At 31.4% G+C, this 22,014-nt stretch overlaps 1 protein-coding gene across 1 annotated transcript; it reads right to left on the reverse strand.

Annotated features, from left to right (window-relative positions):
• Positions 1 to 6,434: 6,434 nt before the first annotated feature.
• Positions 6,435 to 7,082, reverse strand: LOC119612662. Its single transcript, XM_037968492.1, has one exon. It carries the CDS (start codon positions 7,080 to 7,082, stop codon positions 6,435 to 6,437), a length of 648 nt encoding a protein of 215 aa, XP_037824420.1.
• Between the last annotated feature and the right edge of the window lie 14,932 nt (positions 7,083 to 22,014).

Below are 22,014 nucleotides of genomic sequence, written 5' to 3' on the forward strand. Positions count from 1 at the left end.
TTCTAAATAACTTAAAGTTTTCTCAAAAACCAATACATTTATGTGTAAAACTTCACTGTTTTCGGTAAGGTGGTGTGTAATGTAAAAGTATGTAAAACAATAAAAGGTTTTGATAATCTGGTTAATGAAATTAAATGATATATTAATAAGCACAAAAGTGGACGATTTGAGTGATAAATTTTCACTTCAAAAGCGTAATTCCGAACATTCATAATTAAAAATAATCAAAAAGTACCATTGAAGATTAATCAATACCTAGAGTAAATTCCCATAAACTAGATCACAAACACAAAGGAATGAATACACTTCAGATACATAAGGGATTGCAAAGAAGAAATTATACCTTTCAACTACAATTATTCCACTTATGCCTTAAAGTTCTTGCATTCTTGACCAATATCAATAAAACAATACACAATTAGATATAGTTATAAGAAAGTACTCTTTAAATAATTTTATGATAATTTCTTTTTCGGTGGCTAATTTATACGTATGCAGATGGTTTTCATGTGAAAGTCCCCAAAACTAATTCAAAATAAGATGTTGTTAGAAACGATTTTGTTAAATTTTTTTTTTTTTTCAAAATTTTAGACGATTTTGGGGGCCCCACGTTGGGCGCCATTTTTGTATTGACTGTTTCTTGTGTTGTTATGTTATGTTAGGATGGATAAGAATTGGTTTTAGGTCAAAATAGTGAACGACACGCACGTACTTGCAAGCTAACCAGTTCGGGAGTTTTAGGCGGGGATCTTGTTACTATTTAGAGACCGAATGTTCAATATCAAAAAAAAATTTACGTGCGCTTTAATTTATGCCCTTATCACGCCAACACAAGGAATTATCATAAATTGTGTTTCCATATTGTCTATGAGGTACAGTTAGATGTTGTTAGCTGTAGCCAACTATCCCTCCCATCCATGTTTTTTTTTTTCATAGGCAATCGATTAAAAAAAACCCTAACACACCCTTTCCTTACCTACGACACTGAAGTTTTACATGAAAAGTCAAAAGTTAATTCATCTTCAATATTTCATATATTGCAAAAAAAAAAAAAATAAACGTACAAAAAAAATTATAATTAAGAGAGAGAACAACATAAAATTACATATTGTAAGTGATACAATAAAAAAATATGGATTGTAATTATAACCAACTAATTACAGAGAAATTTTTAAGCTTTGCTTTTGTAGTAATATCACTCTTAACAGAGCGATTGATTAACTCTCTTCTTTCAAATAAAGCAAGAGATAAAAAAGTTCTTTGTAACAGCTTGATCAAAACAAAATAGGAATAAGTTTATAATTATGTATTATACGAGCACATTAATGATAATTTGTTTAAATGCAGTCATATGTACATATAAATATATTTAAAAATGTTCAAAGATTGACTTACATACATGAGCTGATTCCAGGAATGCTGAAGGCCTTCTGCTTTCTCGAGGAATTGACGATGCTGGTAACCATATTCAAGTTTCATATAGTTTAAATATATTTATATGTTAGTGATAATGTACACAATTTTATGAATCTAATGTGGTTAAATTTTATACACAAATACTTAAGCAAAAACGATGTTTAGATATTTAGAAATTTCTCTTAAATCATAAATGTTATTACGGGTTAGAAAGGGTAGGGTATAGATTAATCTTAAGTAGCATGTAAGTAAATAAAACTCTTTTCTTTTTCTTTTCACAAACGTTATAAATTCATATGTTTATTGAACTCTAACGGGTAAGTATTTAATATATAGGGTAAGTATTTAATATATAGGGTAAGTATTTATATTTAATAAATTTTAGGTTAATGTATTTATTTTATTTTCAATTCTTTTTAGGCTTAAGGGTTTTAATTTAGGTTTAGGGTTTTATTATATTGTTTCATGTTTTTAACTGTGATATTCACTGTGATAATTAAGAATTTTATTTTAGGGTTTTACTATTTATTCTTAGGTTTAGGGTTTTAACACAGGTTATATATTTTACCACTAGTTTTAAGTTTTAGCACTAGGTTTAGGTTTTGTAATTTATGTATTTAAAAGACACTTTGAATTCTCACTGTCTGTTGTAGGGGTTGTTGTTTTACTTGGTTTGTTTTAGCGCTCACACACTTGTTGTTACTTGCAAAATTATATTTGAAGTGACGATAATAAAGCGGCAGCTAGCTTTAGTGTGCCTAAGCTGAAGTTGGCTGCAGTTGAGAGGTGGGTGTTGTTTGACATCAGGGATGGGTGTTTTGTTCATTGAAATGAACATCCTCCCGGGCCTGGCAACCTGTGAAGAAAAAGAACAATTATTTTCATTTGTTCAACATTGGGTTAGAGAAAGTGAGGGTAATTTATAGTAAAATACTTTATTATATTTTTAATTGGTAAGGGATCCCATAACTAGCCAACCCAGGGTTGAATCCTGGGCTATCAGTGAGCCGCCATCAATATGGATCGTGTTAGGCTGTAAAATGGTGGTATACAAATCACCACCTATTTCCATGGCTACGGGTGCATTGGCATAAAATTCTGGGTCGGCCAGAGAAATTCGGCAGAACTTCCCTTTTATAGCTGGGTCCAAACCATGAGCGTAAGGGTTTCTTGGCAGGTCATTTGAAACCTGCATGCACACCTCATATCGTATTGTGGAGGCCATATTAGGTGATATTATGACCTTCACGTAAACACTTTCATCCACTTTAAAAGGGTTTAGTGTTGATTCGCGCACAAACGCTACGCCTATTTGTAATGGTCGACTGGCTTGAATAAAAAGTACAGTGTCCAAGTTTGTTAAACTCGACAATATCTTTAAAATGTCACAACTTACATTTGCACAAGTGAGGGTCGGCGGGACCCGTCTATTCCGCTAGCTTCAGTGGGTGGGGAGGTTCTTGACCCTACTCGTTCAATGTACCTGTCGCCTTAATTTATTACAGAGTCCCTGGTAAAGTGGTTGCTAACAATATGGATATGGATTGGTATACTAATCTATTGAATCCCCAAAAACAATGTTAAAAAAAAATAATCTAAATAAAACGGAAGTGTTGAAATCTACTAAGTGGAGGAGTTTTTAAAGTGGTTTTATAATAGGGATGATGATATTCCCGTTAAGTTCGTAACCCACCTCAACCTTTGTCCTTTATCCAACCTAAAATATTAATAAAAGGACCCTAATATGTTTTTTTTTTTTTTCTTCTCAACCGAAAGGAAAAAGTCAAAAATTATTTTATTCACACATTGTTAATAATGTTTATTGTTTATAAATTCAGGTTTTAATCATTATTCTAACGATTTGATTTTAAAATCTTTAAAAAAAACTATTTTTTTATGTTTGAATTTCAATTTCAAACTAAATTAAATAATTTTTCTTTAATAAAACTAATTTTCCTAATTCATTCTGTTACCAGAAGTAAACAAATGTTAAATATTAACATTTTCGAATTAAAAAACTAAATTGATAATAACATGCACTTAAATCTAATAAAACTTGCAACAAAAATTGATTTTTATAAATTAGTTTCAACTTGCACAGTTTAAAAATGTAAATAACAAACGCGATAACAAATTTAAATATTTAACAACGGAGCAGTAGGGTGAAAATCAAATAACAAATCGAGGAGAGTTAATTATTATACATAATTATTGCTTTTACCGATTCATTAAAGCTTTATCGAAAGCTTTCTTTTAATATTGATCTCTTCTCTGCGAATGAGAGAGATTGAGTGAGTTTTTTTTTTTATCTTTTGTTTGTTTTCTTTAATCTTTGTTTAAATTAACACCGAGGTCTCGATATACGCATAATAATGTTATTAAAAATCATATAAAATTTAGAAATAATTTTGGCCAAAATAAGAACATATTCTTTTATATTTTGATTGACACATTTTTAAATGTATTTATACAGTTTTCTTTTAATTGTTTAAACAAGAAATGTATGAATACTAATTTTGCATTATTGATTTTAATTATTTAACATTTTCTTAAGATATTTTTATGTTCTTAGTTTGTTCAAAAAAAATAAAAGAACAAATTAATATACATATATAAATCAATTACTTACATGCAGGCCGCTGAAGATCTTCGTTGGTGCTGCAGGCGAGAGAGGTGTAGAGCTGGGGATGTTGTAAATTTTGTTTTTATTTGTAATTTCTTGTATTTATATGATTAACTTTCTTTAGTTTGTTTTTTTTTTTATCGGTTTTACTTGACTTTTACATATTCTTCTTCTTTATTTTATTTTTTTTTATATTTTTCTTTTGGTTCTTTTGATATCTTTTTCTCTTTTTTTTTCACAAATTTTTAATAACCTTTTTTTTTTCTTACAAGATCAAAAAATACCAAAGGAAAAAGCAAAAAAATACAAAAAATAAAATATACAACATATAAAAAATATAAAAATTTATGCACAGTGGGTTGATGAAATTTTAATTTGCAAAATATTGTTTTTCTAGATTTTTTTTTTGTTTCTTTTAATGAAGTTTTATATATTTTTTGTGCCTAAATTTCAGGTTCTTTGGTTACTTGTTTTACAATAGTTTGCAACCAAACTTCGTCAAACTACTGTGCACTTTTAATTTTAAAAACACCGAACCGATTTTGTCACTATTTAACAATTAACTTGTTTTTTTTCTCCAATGATTTTGTTAATTTGATTTCTATTCTTAATTATTTTTTTTTTATCTTTATGTTTTTTTTTTACTGAAGATTTTTTTTCTTTTATGATTTTTTCTTTTAAGGAACACTGTGCAAATTGCCACGATTTAGAAAATTACACAATATAAATAATTTAAATATACCTTTTTTTGACTTAATTCTTTTAATCTTTTTCTTTTTTTCTACTTTTAATTTAATTAAATGCAAATTTTACTTAATAATTACTTTAAATTTCACGTTTCACTATCTTTTTCTAGTTTTCACACATAAGTTTCTTAAAATCTTTTTTTTTTCTTTCAAATTCTTCAATCACTTTGATCTTTGTTCTTTTATCTTTGATTCTACTTTGATCTAGGTTGGTATTTGAATTTTGACGATGCTTCTTCTTATGGGAATTTTAGTGGGATCAAATATTGACAGATATTTTCCTCTCCTTTCGTTCTCCTGTCCTATTATTCTTATTCTTTTTTTTTTTTTGACATCAACCAAACAGAATCAAAAGAATAAAGATTCGATAGATTTTATGTCAAAAATAAATGACAAATTAACGAAGTAATTTTAACTCTCCAAGGAGTAAAAGACCTGTAAATGGTTTTGGAAAAATATTTCAAATATAAGTATCCAGATTCTGGATAAGAAAGAGGATTTGGTTAAAATTACCTTATCTTCCTTGATTGCCAAGTGTGATTGATGGATTTACGGAACAATTATGAGGATGGAATCCACTTAAAAAGTTTACTATTCCTTTATAATTAAATCGTTAAGATTTCTATAAAGGATAAAGGCGTAAGTATAAAGATTTACTTGGCAAAGGAAAGGAACTTTACCATTCAACTAGCGGATCCTGTCTTCTCAAAAATTAACACTTTCTTTAACTATATTTACCAGTAGTATTAACTCAATCTTTAGAGTTTAGGTGTTGATGGTAGGCCAGATAAAACGGAAAAGGATGATGGTTTCCTGGCTAGGTACTACCTCACCTTAATGAAAATTTATCTTAGCCCAATATGACATTTCTTTCCAGGCTATAAGCCCTCTAGTGACTAATTTAACTAATGACATTTCAATTCGCCGTAAACCGATACGTGATATTGAACTTGGCATTACCGCTAAAATTTACGATCGTTTTAAATAATAACATAAACAATGCATAACTTGCTGATATGGAATTTGTTTATTGAGATATTTAACAAAAAAGATTTTAACAAGATTGTAATAATATAAATTTGTAAAATAACAACAATAAGATTTTTGAAATATGAAAATATGTAACAATGCAAATGTGTAACAGAAAAAAAATGTGTAAAAATTATAGTTTTAGAAAATGTAAAAGTTGTATGGTGTATAAATGTTTGTTTCAACCGGATTGCACATTACAAAACCGGATAATTTAAAGATTTTTCGCACTAAATTAGGCGGAAAAACAATCGCGGTTTCATTATTGCGATATTTGTAAAAGTTCACTTTGAATTTGTTGTCGTCTATCCAGAAAACGAAGCATTGCATGCATTTTTCTTTGGACAAAATTGGATCGGTTGCAGCGGGGACATTCCCCATGTAACTTGAAATACATATCTGCACAATCTAAATGATATTTATGTTGGCAATCACTAATTGTTAAGTATAAACGACTTGCTACCATTTCTGTGTTACAAATGAGACAAACTGGTGTTCTGTTCGATCCCATAATTAATTATTTGCAAATTTCAACAATATTCTGTAATAAAAAATGAAAATAAACTAAATTAACCAAAGATAATCATAAAATATAGAATATATTTTATTATAACTAATACTCAAATTTTGATATCCTTGGCGTGATATGTACCTGAATTCTTAGACTCTATATCTTCTAATACATAATAACAGTTTCCTAGCTTTTCTTTTACTCTAGCTCGTATATAAAGAGGACTTAGTTTGGCATTAAAATTTTTCTCCGCGCTGCTCTGAGCAAAATTCCTTCGGAATACTTCCTGTCCTACATTATAACCCACTGACCTGGCTCTTAAATTGTACTGTTTCACATTAATATCGTAAGTTTTTTTCATGTTCTTTGAAATAGAATCGCGTAACAAAGCTAACCTATCATCACGTAGTATATTAACATCAGATTCTCCTAACGATTGAATATCTTTAAGTAGTTTATACGACGAAGCATGCGTTATCATATCGAAACCGTATAATGCATGATAAGGAGAGAAACCAATGGAGTTGTGAATGGCATTACGAAGTGCACAACTGATTGAGGATATGTTTTCATCCCATTCACGATGATCTTTTTTAAGATACGATCTTATTGCGGCAATGATCGATCTATTAACCCTTTCCGAAGCGTTGCTTTGGGGTGAGTATAACGCGGTGTAAATATGATGAACTCCATAAGTCGTAAGAAACGCGTTAAATTCATTACTGCGAAATTGGCTACCATTACCGCTTATTAGCATCTCAGGAACTCCGTAATGATGAAAAATATGTTTTTCTATAAATTCTGTGATAACAGATGAAGTAAATTTCCTAATGGGACAAAGCCAGTGGTACTTAGAGAAGTGATCAAGGACGATCAACAACCCAATGAATCCTTTTTTGCTTCTAGGATATGGACCTAAAAGATCCACGTATATCCGTTGAAATGGTCTTACGGAAATGCTCATATTTCCCATTTCCGGTTTTTGTATTCGATTTGTAGCTTTGGTACTTTTGCATATTTGACAATTATTCACATAATTTTTAACGTTAGCCACCAATTTAGGCCAAAAGAAGTATCTACGAATTAGGTTTATCGTTTTTCCAATGCCACCGTGCGATGCTAAGACTGAATCGTGACAACGATTTAGGATGTCAGTTCTTAAACCTTCGGGAATCCACAATTTCCACGAATTTTCATCAATCTCTGGAATACCCTTACTAAAATTCCTACGAATATAAACATACCTATCAATTATCTTAATATCCGGATATGAACTTTGGTTGTTTTCAATTTTTTGCTTTAATGTTATATAGTCATTGTCTAAAAAGTGTGTGGAATCTAAATCGATTTCCGGTTCTATACTATTTAAAGAGCATATATCGCCTTCATGCATCCTACTGAGCGCGTCGGGTACTATGTTGTCCTTCCCCTTTCTGTGACTAATTGAAAATTTATAATATTGTAGTTTTAAAACCCATCTTGCGAGTCTACCTTTTAAGTTTTGTTGTCTCATCAGCCAAATTAAACTGCTGTGGTCTGTAATAACCTCGAATTCTTGAAGTTCTATATAGCACCTAAATCTTTCGATTGCCTCTACTGCTGCTAAGCACTCTTTCTCTGTTACAGAGTAATTTCTCTGTGCAGAATTCAGTTCTTTGACATATAAGCTACGGGATTTTCTTCTCCATTTTCCCCTAATTGTACAAGAACTGCTCCTATGCCAAAGTCACTTGCATCGCAATGAATATAAAACTTTTTAGAGAAATCTGGGTTTATTAAAACGGGAGCACTAGTCAATAATCGTTTAATGTTTTGAAAAGCTTCATTGGCCTCTTGAGTCCACTCAAATTTCTTCTTTTTGCACAATAGTTCGGTGATAGGGTGAGTTACTTCAGCGAAATTGGCAATGAATCTTCGATACCATCCGGTTAAGCCGAGAAAACCCCTAACTTGCTTCAATGTTTTCGGTATTGGCCAGTTAATTATAGATTCTATCTTTCCTTGATCAGTAGATATGCCTCCATTTCCTATTATATAGCCTAAATACTGTACTTTTCTTACACAAAACTTGCTTTTGTTGAGGTTAAGCGTTAGATTTGCTTTCTTAAATTGTTCGGCTATCCTAATAAGAATCGATATATGGTTTTCAAATGTATCTGACACTACACAAACATCATCTAGATACCCAAATACAGAATGCTTGAGATCTGGGGGTATAATCGAATCCATAAGGCGGCACATGGTCTGAGGAGCCGTGCATAATCCAAAAGGCATCACAGTGAATTGATATAGTGGCCTTCCTGGTACGGTAAATGCTGTAATTGGTTTCGAATCCTCTTCTAAAGCTATTTGCCAATACGCGTCTTTCAAATCAATTTTACTAATGATGTTTGCTTTAGGCAAACGAGCAAATATACCCTCAATACTTGGCAATGGGTACGCATCTTTTGTAGTTACCTCGTTTATCTTTCTTGCATCTAAACATAATCTTACTTTCCCAGGTTTTATCACTAATCTCATCGGCGAACTCCAGGCGCTTGTACTCTCTTCGATGACTCCTAAGCTTAACATGCGATCCACTTCAGTATACATCAACTTTTCTACTGCTGGAGATACAGGATAAAACCTTTGTTTTACAGGTTTCGCGTTACCTATATCTATACTGTGTTTTATTAATGACGTTTTCCCTAAACCCTGATTTTCAAAGCTTGGAAAGAATGTTTTTACTAAATCGAGTTTTTGTTGTTGTACGTCCGTTAAAGGATAATTTTCCGAATCTTCATTGACAATTTCTGTTTTGGTTTCATTTAATGTTACGCCAGCTACTATATTATTCATTAAACCGAAATTTCGCCAGAAATCTAATCCTAGTATAAGACGTTGATTGAGTGCAGGTACTATATATAATGTGATCTTATTGTTGATTCCTTTATAACACATTTCCAGTTCGACTAGACCTATAACTTGTTGTGCTTTACCATCAGCAGTACGAACAGCTGATAGTATATTTTTATATCCGGGATGTTTTGAAAAATCTTCCTGTGCCAAATCTTTTCCTAAACAGGAAATATTTGCACCTGTATCTAACAATCCTAACTCTGTCTTATCTAAAAACTTTACCTCTGCATATAATCTACCATCAATTTCAGAATTTATAATAGATGAAACTAATAATTTTTGCGTATGTTTAATTTTATCGTAAAAATTACGCCTACGTACTGTATTCCTATTATACTTTCTAACTACTTTACTATCTAAACTATTATCATTAAAAATTCTAAATCTAGCACTTACATAATCCTTTAATCTTTCATGAAAAGGACGAATTTTGTATAATTTAATATCCTTATCCTTTAATTCATTTTCCCTATCCTTATTCTCTAAAATTACACAATTTTTCAACTCGATTTCCTGATTTTCTCCAATTTCATTTAAACTTTCATCTTTTCTTTCGGTATTATTGTTTTCATTATTATTTCCGGTATTTGGATATTCTATTTCGGATCTATTCGATTGTTGTTGTAGTTCCTGTAGTTTTTTGAGTTTTTTGAACACTTTTCACATTGAGGTTTATACATATCCTTAAGACCGCATCCGTAACAAAAAATTTTACGATCCTTAAGGCACATGTCCCACAAGTGACCTTCTTCATCGCAATTCCAGCATATAATCTTTCTTTTTGGCTGAGAATCAAGTGCATTTACCTCTAAATCAGAGTTTCTAGCAATTTCCTGATCCGTTAATTGTTCATTTATTTCCTCACTTTCTATGGCTGCTATCCGACGTTGTTGGCCAGTAGTAGGGTAACGATTGACATTATTTCTACGAAATGAATCTTCATTCAACAATTTCTCCCGTTTCTGACAAAGCTGTTTCAAATGTCCTATAGATCTGACCTGAACATATAATAATTCATGTCTAATTTCGGGCCTAAGATTCCTAATCACTATCTCAATCAACTCTTCTTCTTCCAAGGGAATAGCTAATCGGTCTATAATACTGTTGATAGCATCATAAAAGGTTTCAAATGACTCAAATGGCTTTTGTTTACGGTTGTGAAGTTCTTCGCGTATATCAAATGTGGTTCTGTGATCCCTATACTGTTTCATAAGTTCTGTACAAAAAGATTCCCAAATAATTCTTGGAACTGTTTTCCTATACCTCCAATACCATGTTCTAGCTTTACCTGACATTAAAACGTGCAAATTTTTCCCTACACTCTCATTAAAATTGCCATTAAATGTTTCTTCCACTAAACATTTAATTCTATATAAGAATTCTTCGCAATGTAGTCCATCAGCTGATCCATCGAACTTAACATTCCAACTTTGTATTATAGTTGTAACTTTATCTGGATGTAATTTTATTCTATTGGCTGTATAAACTGAACTAAGATTTTGAACATTTTGAGCAGAGATATTAGGTGAATTCCATTCTAAATTATCCTGATGTATTGGTGGTGAAGATGTAGATTGTCGTTGTGTTTGAAGTTGTAGTTGTTGTTGGTTTTGTTGCTGTTGAGTAGGTTCTTGGCTTGACTGATGCCATGGGCTTAAATTCATCTGAGAAAGCATTCTTTGAACTGTAGTTTCAATCATCTGTGCCATACGATTTGCATTACGATTTCCTCTCCTACCTCTATTAGACTGGTTTGTTGTATTATGTTGACTATAATTGGGGTTCTGCGACTCATTCATCGTTACATTTACTTCTGGCTGTGAATCCACGTCTATTACCTCTGTTCCTAAAGAAGCTCCTTCTACATTGACTTGTGTAGATTTGCCATCATTCTGTACCCTATTTGAGGACCTAGTATTATAAGCTTTCGTTGCGGACCCACGACCTCTTCCACGATAAAAAGAACTCTTGGCCTTTTCTATAGGTTTAGCTCCTATTTGACTTAAATCATTCTCATGACATAATTTGCCACAATTTGGACACTCATTAGAACTATTTATCCATTTCGTAATACATTCTCTATGGAAAGTATGTTTACACTTGGTCAAAGCACATTCGCTAGGGTTTGACATTTCCAACTCACAAAGAGAACAGGCTAGACCTAAGTTATGTTCTGTCATGGCTGGAATATCTTCTGCACTTCGAACGACTGCCATTATAAACAAAAAAAAAATAGCTAACTATTCGCAAGGGTTTATAAAATGTATATCTGAAAACCTACAGATTAATAAAACAATCTATATTGAAAACTTCAAATACTATAAAAGTACGAAACTATTTCAGTCAATAAATAAAGTGATTGAAAAGCTTCATAAAATCCAAAACAAATAAATTGGCAAATTACAACAAAGTTGTATTCCTCAATGAGTATTATTGTATAAATACAATGAAAATTTTATATTAAATTAGTATGACTTTCCTTATCTTCGGTTGAGAAGTTAAAATATATGTATAAAAAATAATATTTTAAATAATTTTAAAATATTTATTGAAAATATTTTCCACTTTAAAAAAAAATCTACAAAATTAAAAATATGGTTTATTGAAATTCGAATAATCTGATTTAGAACAGTGTTAGAAAAACTACGTTGCTACCAAGTATTATATTATTGCTTTAACTACTGCTCCAAACAATTGTCTGAAGTTGTAGCAGTAGCATTTGTTTTGTTTTATAATCATACGTTTTTAAAACTTTTGCTACTTATAAAAAAGTAAATCTCAAAATATAGCAGTAGTAATAAAACAGTAGCAGTAGAAATAGTTCTAAATAAAACATAAACTACAAATGGAGTAGTAGCTTAAAAATATAAATAATTCTATTGCTACTTTTGATAAGTAGCAATAGAAATATATGCTACTAGTTGATCGTTCTATTGCTACCAAATTATTGAAGTAGCAATAGAATAAAACAAAAAACTTCGACAAAAAAATAAACTAACAAATACACATAACTCAACGGGAAAAAGATTCAGTATAGGGGCCTTACTAAGGGCATTTTTCTATAGACACAAGTACATACAGCCGCCTTGCAAAATCGTTTCAATTTTACATGCTTACTTAAAAAGGTCTTCCGTTAAAGGCTTTTTAGAAGATTTTCAGTCGAAGGATTTGTAAAATAGCCTTATAGGAAATTGCATTAATAATTATACATTAGAACTTATAAGAATTATATAAAGCAAATTTTCATACAAAATTTGATTCATAATTCTTTGATAAATGTGCAAGAATCCTTTTAGTAGAGGAAACAAAATCCTCCTTGAATATCTTTTGCGAAAAGGCAATGAGAAACTTTCATAATATATAAATATGTCTTCAGAAGGCCCACGAATCGAAGTCCTAGCATTTTTCCCCGCTACTTGTGCCTTTTTCTGAATGTCATAATTTTTTTCGTATTTTAATAAAATTTTTATTTTTTTTATGCTACCAAAATTTATGTAGCATTGCTACCAAAATTTTGGTAGCATTGCTACTTTATTTAGGTAGCAGTTGCTACCAAATTTTTTATTGTTGAAAAATATAATATCGTTTATTGCTACTTCAGGAAAATATTTACTGCTACTCTTTGAAGTATTCAACTGCTACATTGAAACATTTAAATACTAATGACTGTACTGCTGCTATCAAACTTTTTATTTTTTTGCTACATCTATAAATACTGCTACCAAAATCTAAAGGTATCAGTAGTAATAGTAAATGATTTGCTGCTAGTTTTTGAACATTTTCTAACTACAAAAGTAGTTATTTTTCGTTACTACAGCTACTTGTAGTCTAGTTTTTTAAACACTGATTTAGAATTCCTAACAAAACTATCGCAAGTAGCCTCATTAAACGGACTGAATTCCGCCGTAAACAGCAGAAGGTTCAATATTCCAAGTAAAACTATCAACTTGAAAAGTTTTGCCTGAAAAAACTCAATCAAAAATTCTTGGAATTATCTTCATAATTACTAAATATAAACTCCTGATTACAAAGGAATCTCAAATTGCCAACCGGTCGAAATCTACTCATTCTAATTGCCGATAAGTAGTCGAATTCCAGGAAGGTTTAAAAATTTATTATAAACTAGAAGTTTACAAAAAGAAATTGAATCCAAATATTCCCTGGTATGAAAATTGAACTATAGAAATTAAAATATTCGTGCACACAGAGAAATCTGCTACACAGGAATGTAACTTTCTAGGAATAACATCCTAGTAATCTAATTCCTCTGGAACCTGGTATTTCGACGATGATATCCACTTTTCGGCACATAACCCATCGAAAGTTCCAGGCCCCACGTTGGGCGCCATTTTATGTAATGGTCGACTGGCTTGAATAAAAAGTACAGTGTCCAAGTTTGTTAAACTCGACAATATCTTTAAAATGTCACAACTTACATTTGCACAAGTGAGGGTCGGCGGGACCCGTCTATTCCGCTAGCTTCAGTGGGTGGGGAGGTTCTTGACCCTACTCGTTCAATGTACCTGTCGCCTTAATTTATTACAGAGTCCCTGGTAAAGTGGTTGCTAACAATATGGATATGGATTGGTATACTAATCTATTGAATCCCCAAAAACAATGTTAAAAAAAAATAATCTAAATAAAACGGAAGTGTTGAAATCTACTAAGTGGAGGAGTTTTTAAAGTGGTTTTATAATAGGGATGATGATATTCCCGTTAAGTTCGTAACCCACCTCAACCTTTGTCCTTTATCCAACCTAAAATATTAATAAAAGGACCCTAATATGTTTTTTTTTTTTTTCTTCTCAACCGAAAGGAAAAAGTCAAAAATTATTTTATTCACACATTGTTAATAATGTTTATTGTTTATAAATTCAGGTTTTAATCATTATTCTAACGATTTGATTTTAAAATCTTTAAAAAAAACTATTTTTTTATGTTTGAATTTCAATTTCAAACTAAATTAAATAATTTTTCTTTAATAAAACTAATTTTCCTAATTCATTCTGTTACCAGAAGTAAACAAATGTTAAATATTAACATTTTCGAATTAAAAAACTAAATTGATAATAACATGCACTTAAATCTAATAAAATTTGCAACAAAAATTGATTTTTATAAATTAGTTTCAACTTGCACAGTTTAAAAATGTAAATAACAAACGCGATAACAAATTTAAATATTTAACAACGGAGCAGTAGGGTGAAAATCAAATAACAAATCGAGGAGAGTTAATTATTATACATAATTATTGCTTTTACCGATTCATTAAAGCTTTATCGAAAGCTTTCTTTTAATATTGATCTCTTCTCTGCGAATGAGAGAGATTGAGTGAGTTTTTTTTTTATCTTTTGTTTGTTTTCTTTAATCTTTGTTTAAATTAACACCGAGGTCTCGATATACGCATAATAATGATATTAAAAATCATATAAAATTTAGAAATAATTTTGGCCAAAATAAGAACATATTCTTTTATATTTTGATTGACACATTTTTAAATGTATTTATACAGTTTTCTTTTAATTGTTTAAACAAGAAATGTATGAATACTAATTTTGCATTATTGATTTTAATTATTTAACATTTTCTTAAGATATTTTTATGTTCTTAGTTTGTTCAAAAAAAAAATAAAAGAACAAATTAATATACATATATAAATCAATTACTTACATGCAGGCCGCTGAAGATCTTCGTTGGTGCTGCAGGCGAGAGAGGTGTAGAGCTGGGGATGTTGTAAATTTTGTTTTTATTTGTAATTTCTTGTATTTATATGATTAACTTTCTTTAGTTTGTTTTTTTTTTTATCGGTTTTACTTGACTTTTACATATTCTTCTTCTTTATTTTATTTTTTTTTATATTTTTCTTTTGGTTCTTTTGATATCTTTTTCTCTTTTTTTTTCACAAATTTTTAATAACCTTTTTTTTTTCTTACAAGATCAAAAAATACCAAAGGAAAAAGCAAAAAAATACAAAAAATAAAATATACAACATATAAAAAATATAAAAATTTATGCACAGTGGGTTGATGAAATTTTAATTTGCAAAATATTGTTTTTCTAGATTTTTTTTTTGTTTCTTTTAATGAAGTTTTATATATTTTTTGTGCCTAAATTTCAGGTTCTTTGGTTACTTGTTTTACAATAGTTTGCAACCAAACTTCGTCAAACTACTGTGCACTTTTAATTTTAAAAACACCGAACCGATTTTGTCACTATTTAACAATTAACTTGTTTTTTTTCTCCAATGATTTTGTTAATTTGATTTCTATTCTTAATTATTTTTTTTTATCTTTATGTTTTTTTTTTACTGAAGATTTTTTTTCTTTTATGATTTTTTCTTTTAAGGAACACTGTGCAAATTGCCACGATTTAGAAAATTACACAATATAAATAATTTAAATATACCTTTTTTTGACTTAATTCTTTTAATCTTTTTCTTTTTTTCTACTTTTAATTTAATTAAATGCAAATTTTACTTAATAATTACTTTAAATTTCACGTTTCACTATCTTTTTCTAGTTTTCACACATAAGTTTCTTAAAATCTTTTTTTTTTCTTTCAAATTCTTCAATCACTTTGATCTTTGTTCTTTTATCTTTGATTCTACTTTGATCTAGGTTGGTATTTGAATTTTGACGATGCTTCTTCTTATGGGAATTTTAGTGGGATCAAATATTGACAGATATTTTCCTCTCCTTTCGTTCTCCTGTCCTATTATTCTTATTCTTTTTTTTTTTTTGACATCAACCAAACAGAATCAAAAGAATAAAGATTCGATGGATTTTATGTCAAAAATAAATGACAAATTAACGAAGTAATTTTAACTCTCCAAGGAGTAAAAGACCTGTAAATGGTTTTGGAAAAATATTTCAAATATAAGTATCCAGATTCTGGATAAGAAAGAGGATTTGGTTAAAATTACCTTATCTTCCTTGATTGCCAAGTGTGATTGATGGATTTACGGAACAATTATGAGGATGGAATCCACTTAAAAAGTTTACTATTCCTTTGTAATTAAATCGTTAAGATTTCTATAAAGGATAAAGGCGTAAGTATAAAGATTTACTTGGCAAAGGAAAGGAACTTTACCATTCAACTAGCGGATCCTGTCTTCTCAAAAATTAACACTTTCTTTAACTATATTTACCAGTAGTATTAACTCAATCTTTAGAGTTTAGGTGTTGATGGTAGGCCAGATAAAACGGAAAAGGATGATGGTTTCCTGGCTAGGTACTACCTCACCTTAATGAAAATTTATCTTAGCCCAATATGACATTTCTTTCCAGGCTATAAGCCCTCTAGTGACTAATTTAACTAATGACATTTCAATTCGCCGTAAACCGATACGTGATATTGAACTTGGCATTACCGCTAAAATTTACGATCGTTTTAAATAATAACATAAACAATGCATAACTTGCTGATATGGAATTTGTTTATTGAGATATTTAACAAAAAAGATTTTAACAAGATTGTAATAATATAAATTTGTAAAATAACAACAATAAGATTTTTGAAATATGAAAATATGTAACAATGCAAATGTGTAACAAGAAAAAAAATGTGTAAAAATTATAGTTTTAGAAAATGTAAAAGTTGTATGGTGTATAAATGTTTGTTTCAACCGGATTGCACATTACATATTTTTGAGGTCGTTAGGCTCGGGTTTAAGACAGCTCTAACGAGTTGTTTCGATTTGTCTGTCACAACCTGAACTACAACCGTGGGTACAATGGTTTGGGTTCGGGACGTTGGCAAAGTGGTTGCTACAATTGGCATCACAATAGTTCGTGGCGCAGGAATCGGAGCAATAGTCCTTTTTGCTACGGGCGGTGGAGACTGTTCCTTTGGCAAATCTTTCAGGATCCGATCTGGGCCGTGCAGGGTGGTGTGATGTTTACCCTTGCACTTTTGGCATCGGGATTTATTTGAACATTTTCCGATTAGGTGATTCCTGGCCAGACAATTGACGCAGTAGTGTAATTTAACTGCGGTTTTGTACTTCTCCGCCAAGTTCATCTTTTTAAACTTTTTACAGTTTGTTAAGCTGTGATCAGCTTGACAAATACCGCAACCAAAGTGGCGTTTTGGTTGACGCTTATCGTTTTTGCGTTGGTTGGTTTTGGGTCGAGATCCATTGCGGTCGGAACGGTTGGAACGTCCTTTACGATTGTTGTTGTTGGGTGCCATATTCTGTATAAAAGAAATTATGTGTGAATGAATGAAGGGTAATGAATGTGTTAGTGGGTTAGAGTATGAGGGTGAAGAGTTAGTGATGACTAGTAGTTACAAGTGGATAAGTGTGTTAAATGGGTTAAAAGGGGTAAGTAAACAACTTAATGTTATTTGGGTTATACTAGAAGGTTAAACTAGCTAGTGGGTAAAATGACAACTTTTGTTATTGGTCGAGTTAACGTTCCGGATGACGTCCGTATATCGACTACTCTGTTTTGTCCATCAGGGCCAGTGTATGTTTTAATGACTCGACCGAGTAACCATTCGTTTGGAGGTAAATTGTCCTGTCTGATAATAACAATGTCATCTGTTTCAACTTGACGTTGAGGGTTTTTCCACTTGTATCTCTTATGGAGCTCTTTAAGATATTCATCTTTCCATCTTCTACAAAAGTTATGATGTTGAATCTTTAACTTTTGCCATCTGTTTGCCAGGGTTATATTTTCATTGCTTACATCGGGTTCTGCTGGGGTTAAAATGGGTGATCCAATTAAAAAGTGTCCTGGAGTTAAAGGGTTAAGATCCTGTGGGTTCTCGCTTGACGGGCTTAAGGGTCTTGAATTCAGGCATCCTTCTATTCTCGCGAGGAGTGTAGCTAGCTCCTCAAAAGTGTACTTCAGGGTATTCATTTTCTTTAGATGAGCCTTAAAGCTTTTCACTCCCGCTTCCCATAAACCACCCATGTGTGGTGCTCCTGGGGGTATGAAATGCCACGTCAAATTTTGAAAACTGCTAGTGGATGTAATGGAACCTTTCAATTGCTTGATGAATTCTTGTCGCTCTTTCTTCAATAGCTTGCTAGCTCCAATGAAATTTGTCCCATTGTCAGAGTAAATAGCGACAGGGCATCCCCGCCTCGAAAAAAATCGAGCAAAGGCTGCCATAAAACAGCTTTAGTGTGCCTAAGCTGAAGTTGGCTGCAGTTGAGAGGTGGGTGTTGTTTGACATCAGGGATGGGTGTTTTGTTCATTGAAATGAACAATAAATAATATGGAAGTATATTCTCAAAACTGGGATATTTGTTATAAAATATTGGGATTAGATTATAAATCGGATGTTAGACATTTTTTTTTTTTTTTTGTAAAACTAAATTATTATTATTGGTATTATTAAATAAAATAGGAAATAAGAAGTTAGATTTCATATGTTTTAATAGAAAATAGTGTTATATCAAATATAGGTAAATAATTTTCCTTGAATATTCATTAGGTTTTAATATATGTTTTTACATATGGTTTTATACATTCTATGGTAAAATGTATATAGGAAATAATTAGGTGGTCATATTAGGTAGATTTAGGAATAGCTTGTTGTAATTTGGGTTAGATAATTGTTGTAATTTAGTATATAAATTTGATTTAGTTTAGTTAGAATTTAAGAGTTTTGGTTAGAATCTTTCGAGAGAAAAATAAGTTATTTTCTTTTTATGCCAATGCAGGTGTCAATTCTGGTATGTAGTGGAAATAAAGCAGGAGGAATTAAAGTTGAATTTGTCGTCACGATAGTGGATTTATTGTTTGTTTGGAAGTTTACAAGATGTTATGAGATGTTCAGATATCAGTAGAATCTACGCAGAATCGAAGTTATTCCAGGTGGTAATAAAAATTAAATCTCTCGAGTGACTAAGTTCAATGCTGACGACCATGAGGTCCAAACTAGTCCAGGTCAGTCAGAAAACGAACCCGAGAGATTGTAGTGGAACTACACATGGGAAAAACAATATTAGATATCAGAAGAGGATGTCTAAATTATTCCACATTGTTTAAAAAGTTACCTTATGGTCAGTTTAATGGTATTTGGAGAATCTGTCTCAATCCTTTGGAAATTTTGTGAACACCTTTTTCAAATAAATAAATGTTCCCACGGATAATGTTCTTTCGGAGATTATTTTGATTTTATTGGAAACTTTATTATTTCCGGATCACAAAATTTAGGGTAAATATTCAGAACGATATCAAAAAAAATTTATATTTAAACCACGTTGATTTTTTTCCCGATCTTTAGCGGTATTCGAAGTTATTCTTTTCTTACTTGATGTTAAAATTCAAAAGACCTGTTACATCGATCATTACTATAGATCACACCTCTTATTGCGTTGTTAATTATCTTCTTTTTCGACTTAACTTCTTTTGAGTAAAAGCTTTTAGAAGAGTATAGATTACTTGATAAATATATATCTATCTCAAAAAATCATGTCTATCTAGAGCGACATGTACATGATTACGGCGAAAATATACATGATACTTGATGCGAAAGTAAGTGAAAAGTAAGTGTAAAAGAGAACAGCTGAAAATCGACAACGTTATGTATAATAGTACTTATGTAGTAACTGGTATATTTGGTACATTTTTGTGTACATGAACACTTAAAATAAGTACCAAAATATTTAAACATAATTAAAATAAAAATATGAATATATTTCCAATATTATAAAAAGTACTTCTGCTCAGAATTAAACAAATATAAATGTTACAAAACAGGTTGTGTTGAACTGATTTTTCAGTGAAACAAAAGCTGAAGACCATTTTCTTTCCATTACCAAAGAATAAGATTTATGTTCGTATGTCCTTTGCATGATATTTCCCTATATTTTTACCTGACATATCCTGTAGTTCATAATAACATGACCCGTATTTTCCTATAACATTTGCCTTTTCAAATTGGTTTGCTAATTTGCTGTTAAAATGATCTGCAGCTTTAGACTGAGCGAAATTTCTTCTAAAAACGATTTGACCAATTTCAAAGTTCACTGGACGTGATCTAAGATTGTATGTTCTAAAGTTCCTTTCGTATGATTTTCTAAGGTTTCCATGGCTTTTTCTTTTATCAGCTCGAATTTTTCATCACGTTTCAAATTTACACTGGGGTCTTCTAATAATGTTACTTTTCTCAACAGAGCGTAGGAACTGCCATTGGTTAACATGTTTTGTCCAAATACGAGGTAATATGGCGAAAATCCTGTGCTTGTATGAACTGCACTTCTAAGAGCACAACAAATAGCAGACAATTTGTCGTCCCAATCTTTTTGAGACGGTTTAATATATGCTCTTACTGCGGCTAACACAGAGCGGTTAACGCGCTCGCTAGCATTCGCCTGAGGTGAATAAAAAGCTGTTAAATTATGAAAAACTCCATAAGTTTTTAAAAACTCCTTAAAAATATTTGACTTGAACTGGACTCCGTTATCTGTAGTTACAGATTCCGGCACGCCGAATATATGAAATACACGTTTTTCCAAAAAATTTACAATCACGTTAGCGGTAAATTTTCTAATAGGTTCTAGAAAACAAAATTTGGATAAATGGTCTAATACTATTATGATTCCTATATTTCCCGACGAAGATCTTGGATAAGGACCTAATAAGTCCAAATATAGTCGTTGAAAAATACGGTCGGATGTGGCCTGTTGTCCCATAGGAGGTCTTAGACATTGGTTAGGGGCTTTTGTCTGTTTGCACGTTTCGCAAGACTTTACATAGTCTGAGACTTGTTTTGCCATTTTAGGCCAATAGAAAAACATTTTTAACCTCCTTAAGGTTTTGCCTACGCCACCATGAGAACTTAGTGGATGGTCGTGTGCTCTTTCTATTAGGTCTTGTGTCATTGCGGATGGAATCCACAATTTCCACGATAATTGTTCTTGTAATTCCTGTCCTGAAGCGTGCTCACATCTTTTGTATATGAAACCATCGACTATTTTCATATCGGGAAAGCGATCTAAATTTGGTTTTAGTTTATTTATTAATAATAAATATTCATCAGATTTAAATTCACTAGATTCCAAATCTATTTCTAACGAATTATCTATTTCATCTGTAAATATTGGTATTTTCAATTCATCATTGTTTTCAGAATACATTCTAGACAAGGTATCGGGTACAACATTTTGGCTTCCCTTACGGTGGCAAATTTTAAAGTTAAAACCTTGTAGTTTTAAAGCCCACCGCGCCAGTCGTCCGTGTAAGTCAGTCTGTTTCATGAGCCATTTTAATGATGCATGGTCGGTTATTATCTCAAATTCTTGGCCTTCTACGTACGCGCGAAACCTCTTGACTGCCATTACTGCTGCAAGACATTCTTGTTCCGACACCGAATAATTGGCCTGAGCAGTTGTCAGTTTATGACTCATGAAAGCTATCGGTACTTCGTCCTGGTCATCTGTTCTCTGTGCGAGTACGGCCCCAACCCCATATTTGCTAGCATCGCACTGTATTGAGAATGGACGTGAAAAATCCGGGTTATGCAACACCGGAGCTGAAGATAGAGCACTCTTGAGTTCATTAAATGCATTTTTGGAGTCTTCGGACCAAATAAACTGTCTAGATTTCTTTAACATGTCAGTAAGGGGAGCTGTTAAAGAAGCAAAATTTCGGACAAAACGTCTATACCACCCACATATCCCTAAGAATCTTCGTAATTGACGGACGGACGTTGGTAACGGAAAGTTTAGAATTGCATGAACTTTGTCCGGGTCTGTCGTAATTATTCCATGGCCGATTATATGTCCCAAATATTTAACAGATTTGAGCAGGAATTTGCTTTTCTCAATATTTATA

This window comes from Lucilia sericata, unplaced genomic scaffold (assembly GCF_015586225.1).
Source record: "Lucilia sericata isolate MDLA Ls3-8-SP2 unplaced genomic scaffold, ASM1558622v1 Contig001790F_arrow, whole genome shotgun sequence".
Taxonomy (NCBI): domain Eukaryota; kingdom Metazoa; phylum Arthropoda; class Insecta; order Diptera; family Calliphoridae; genus Lucilia; species Lucilia sericata.

Bases quoted from the DNA above. Each gene is read 5' to 3' on its own strand.
- LOC119612662 (XM_037968492.1), bottom strand. From the start codon at position 7,082: ATGCTAATAAGCGGTAATGGTAGCCAATTTCGCAGTAATGAATTTAAC.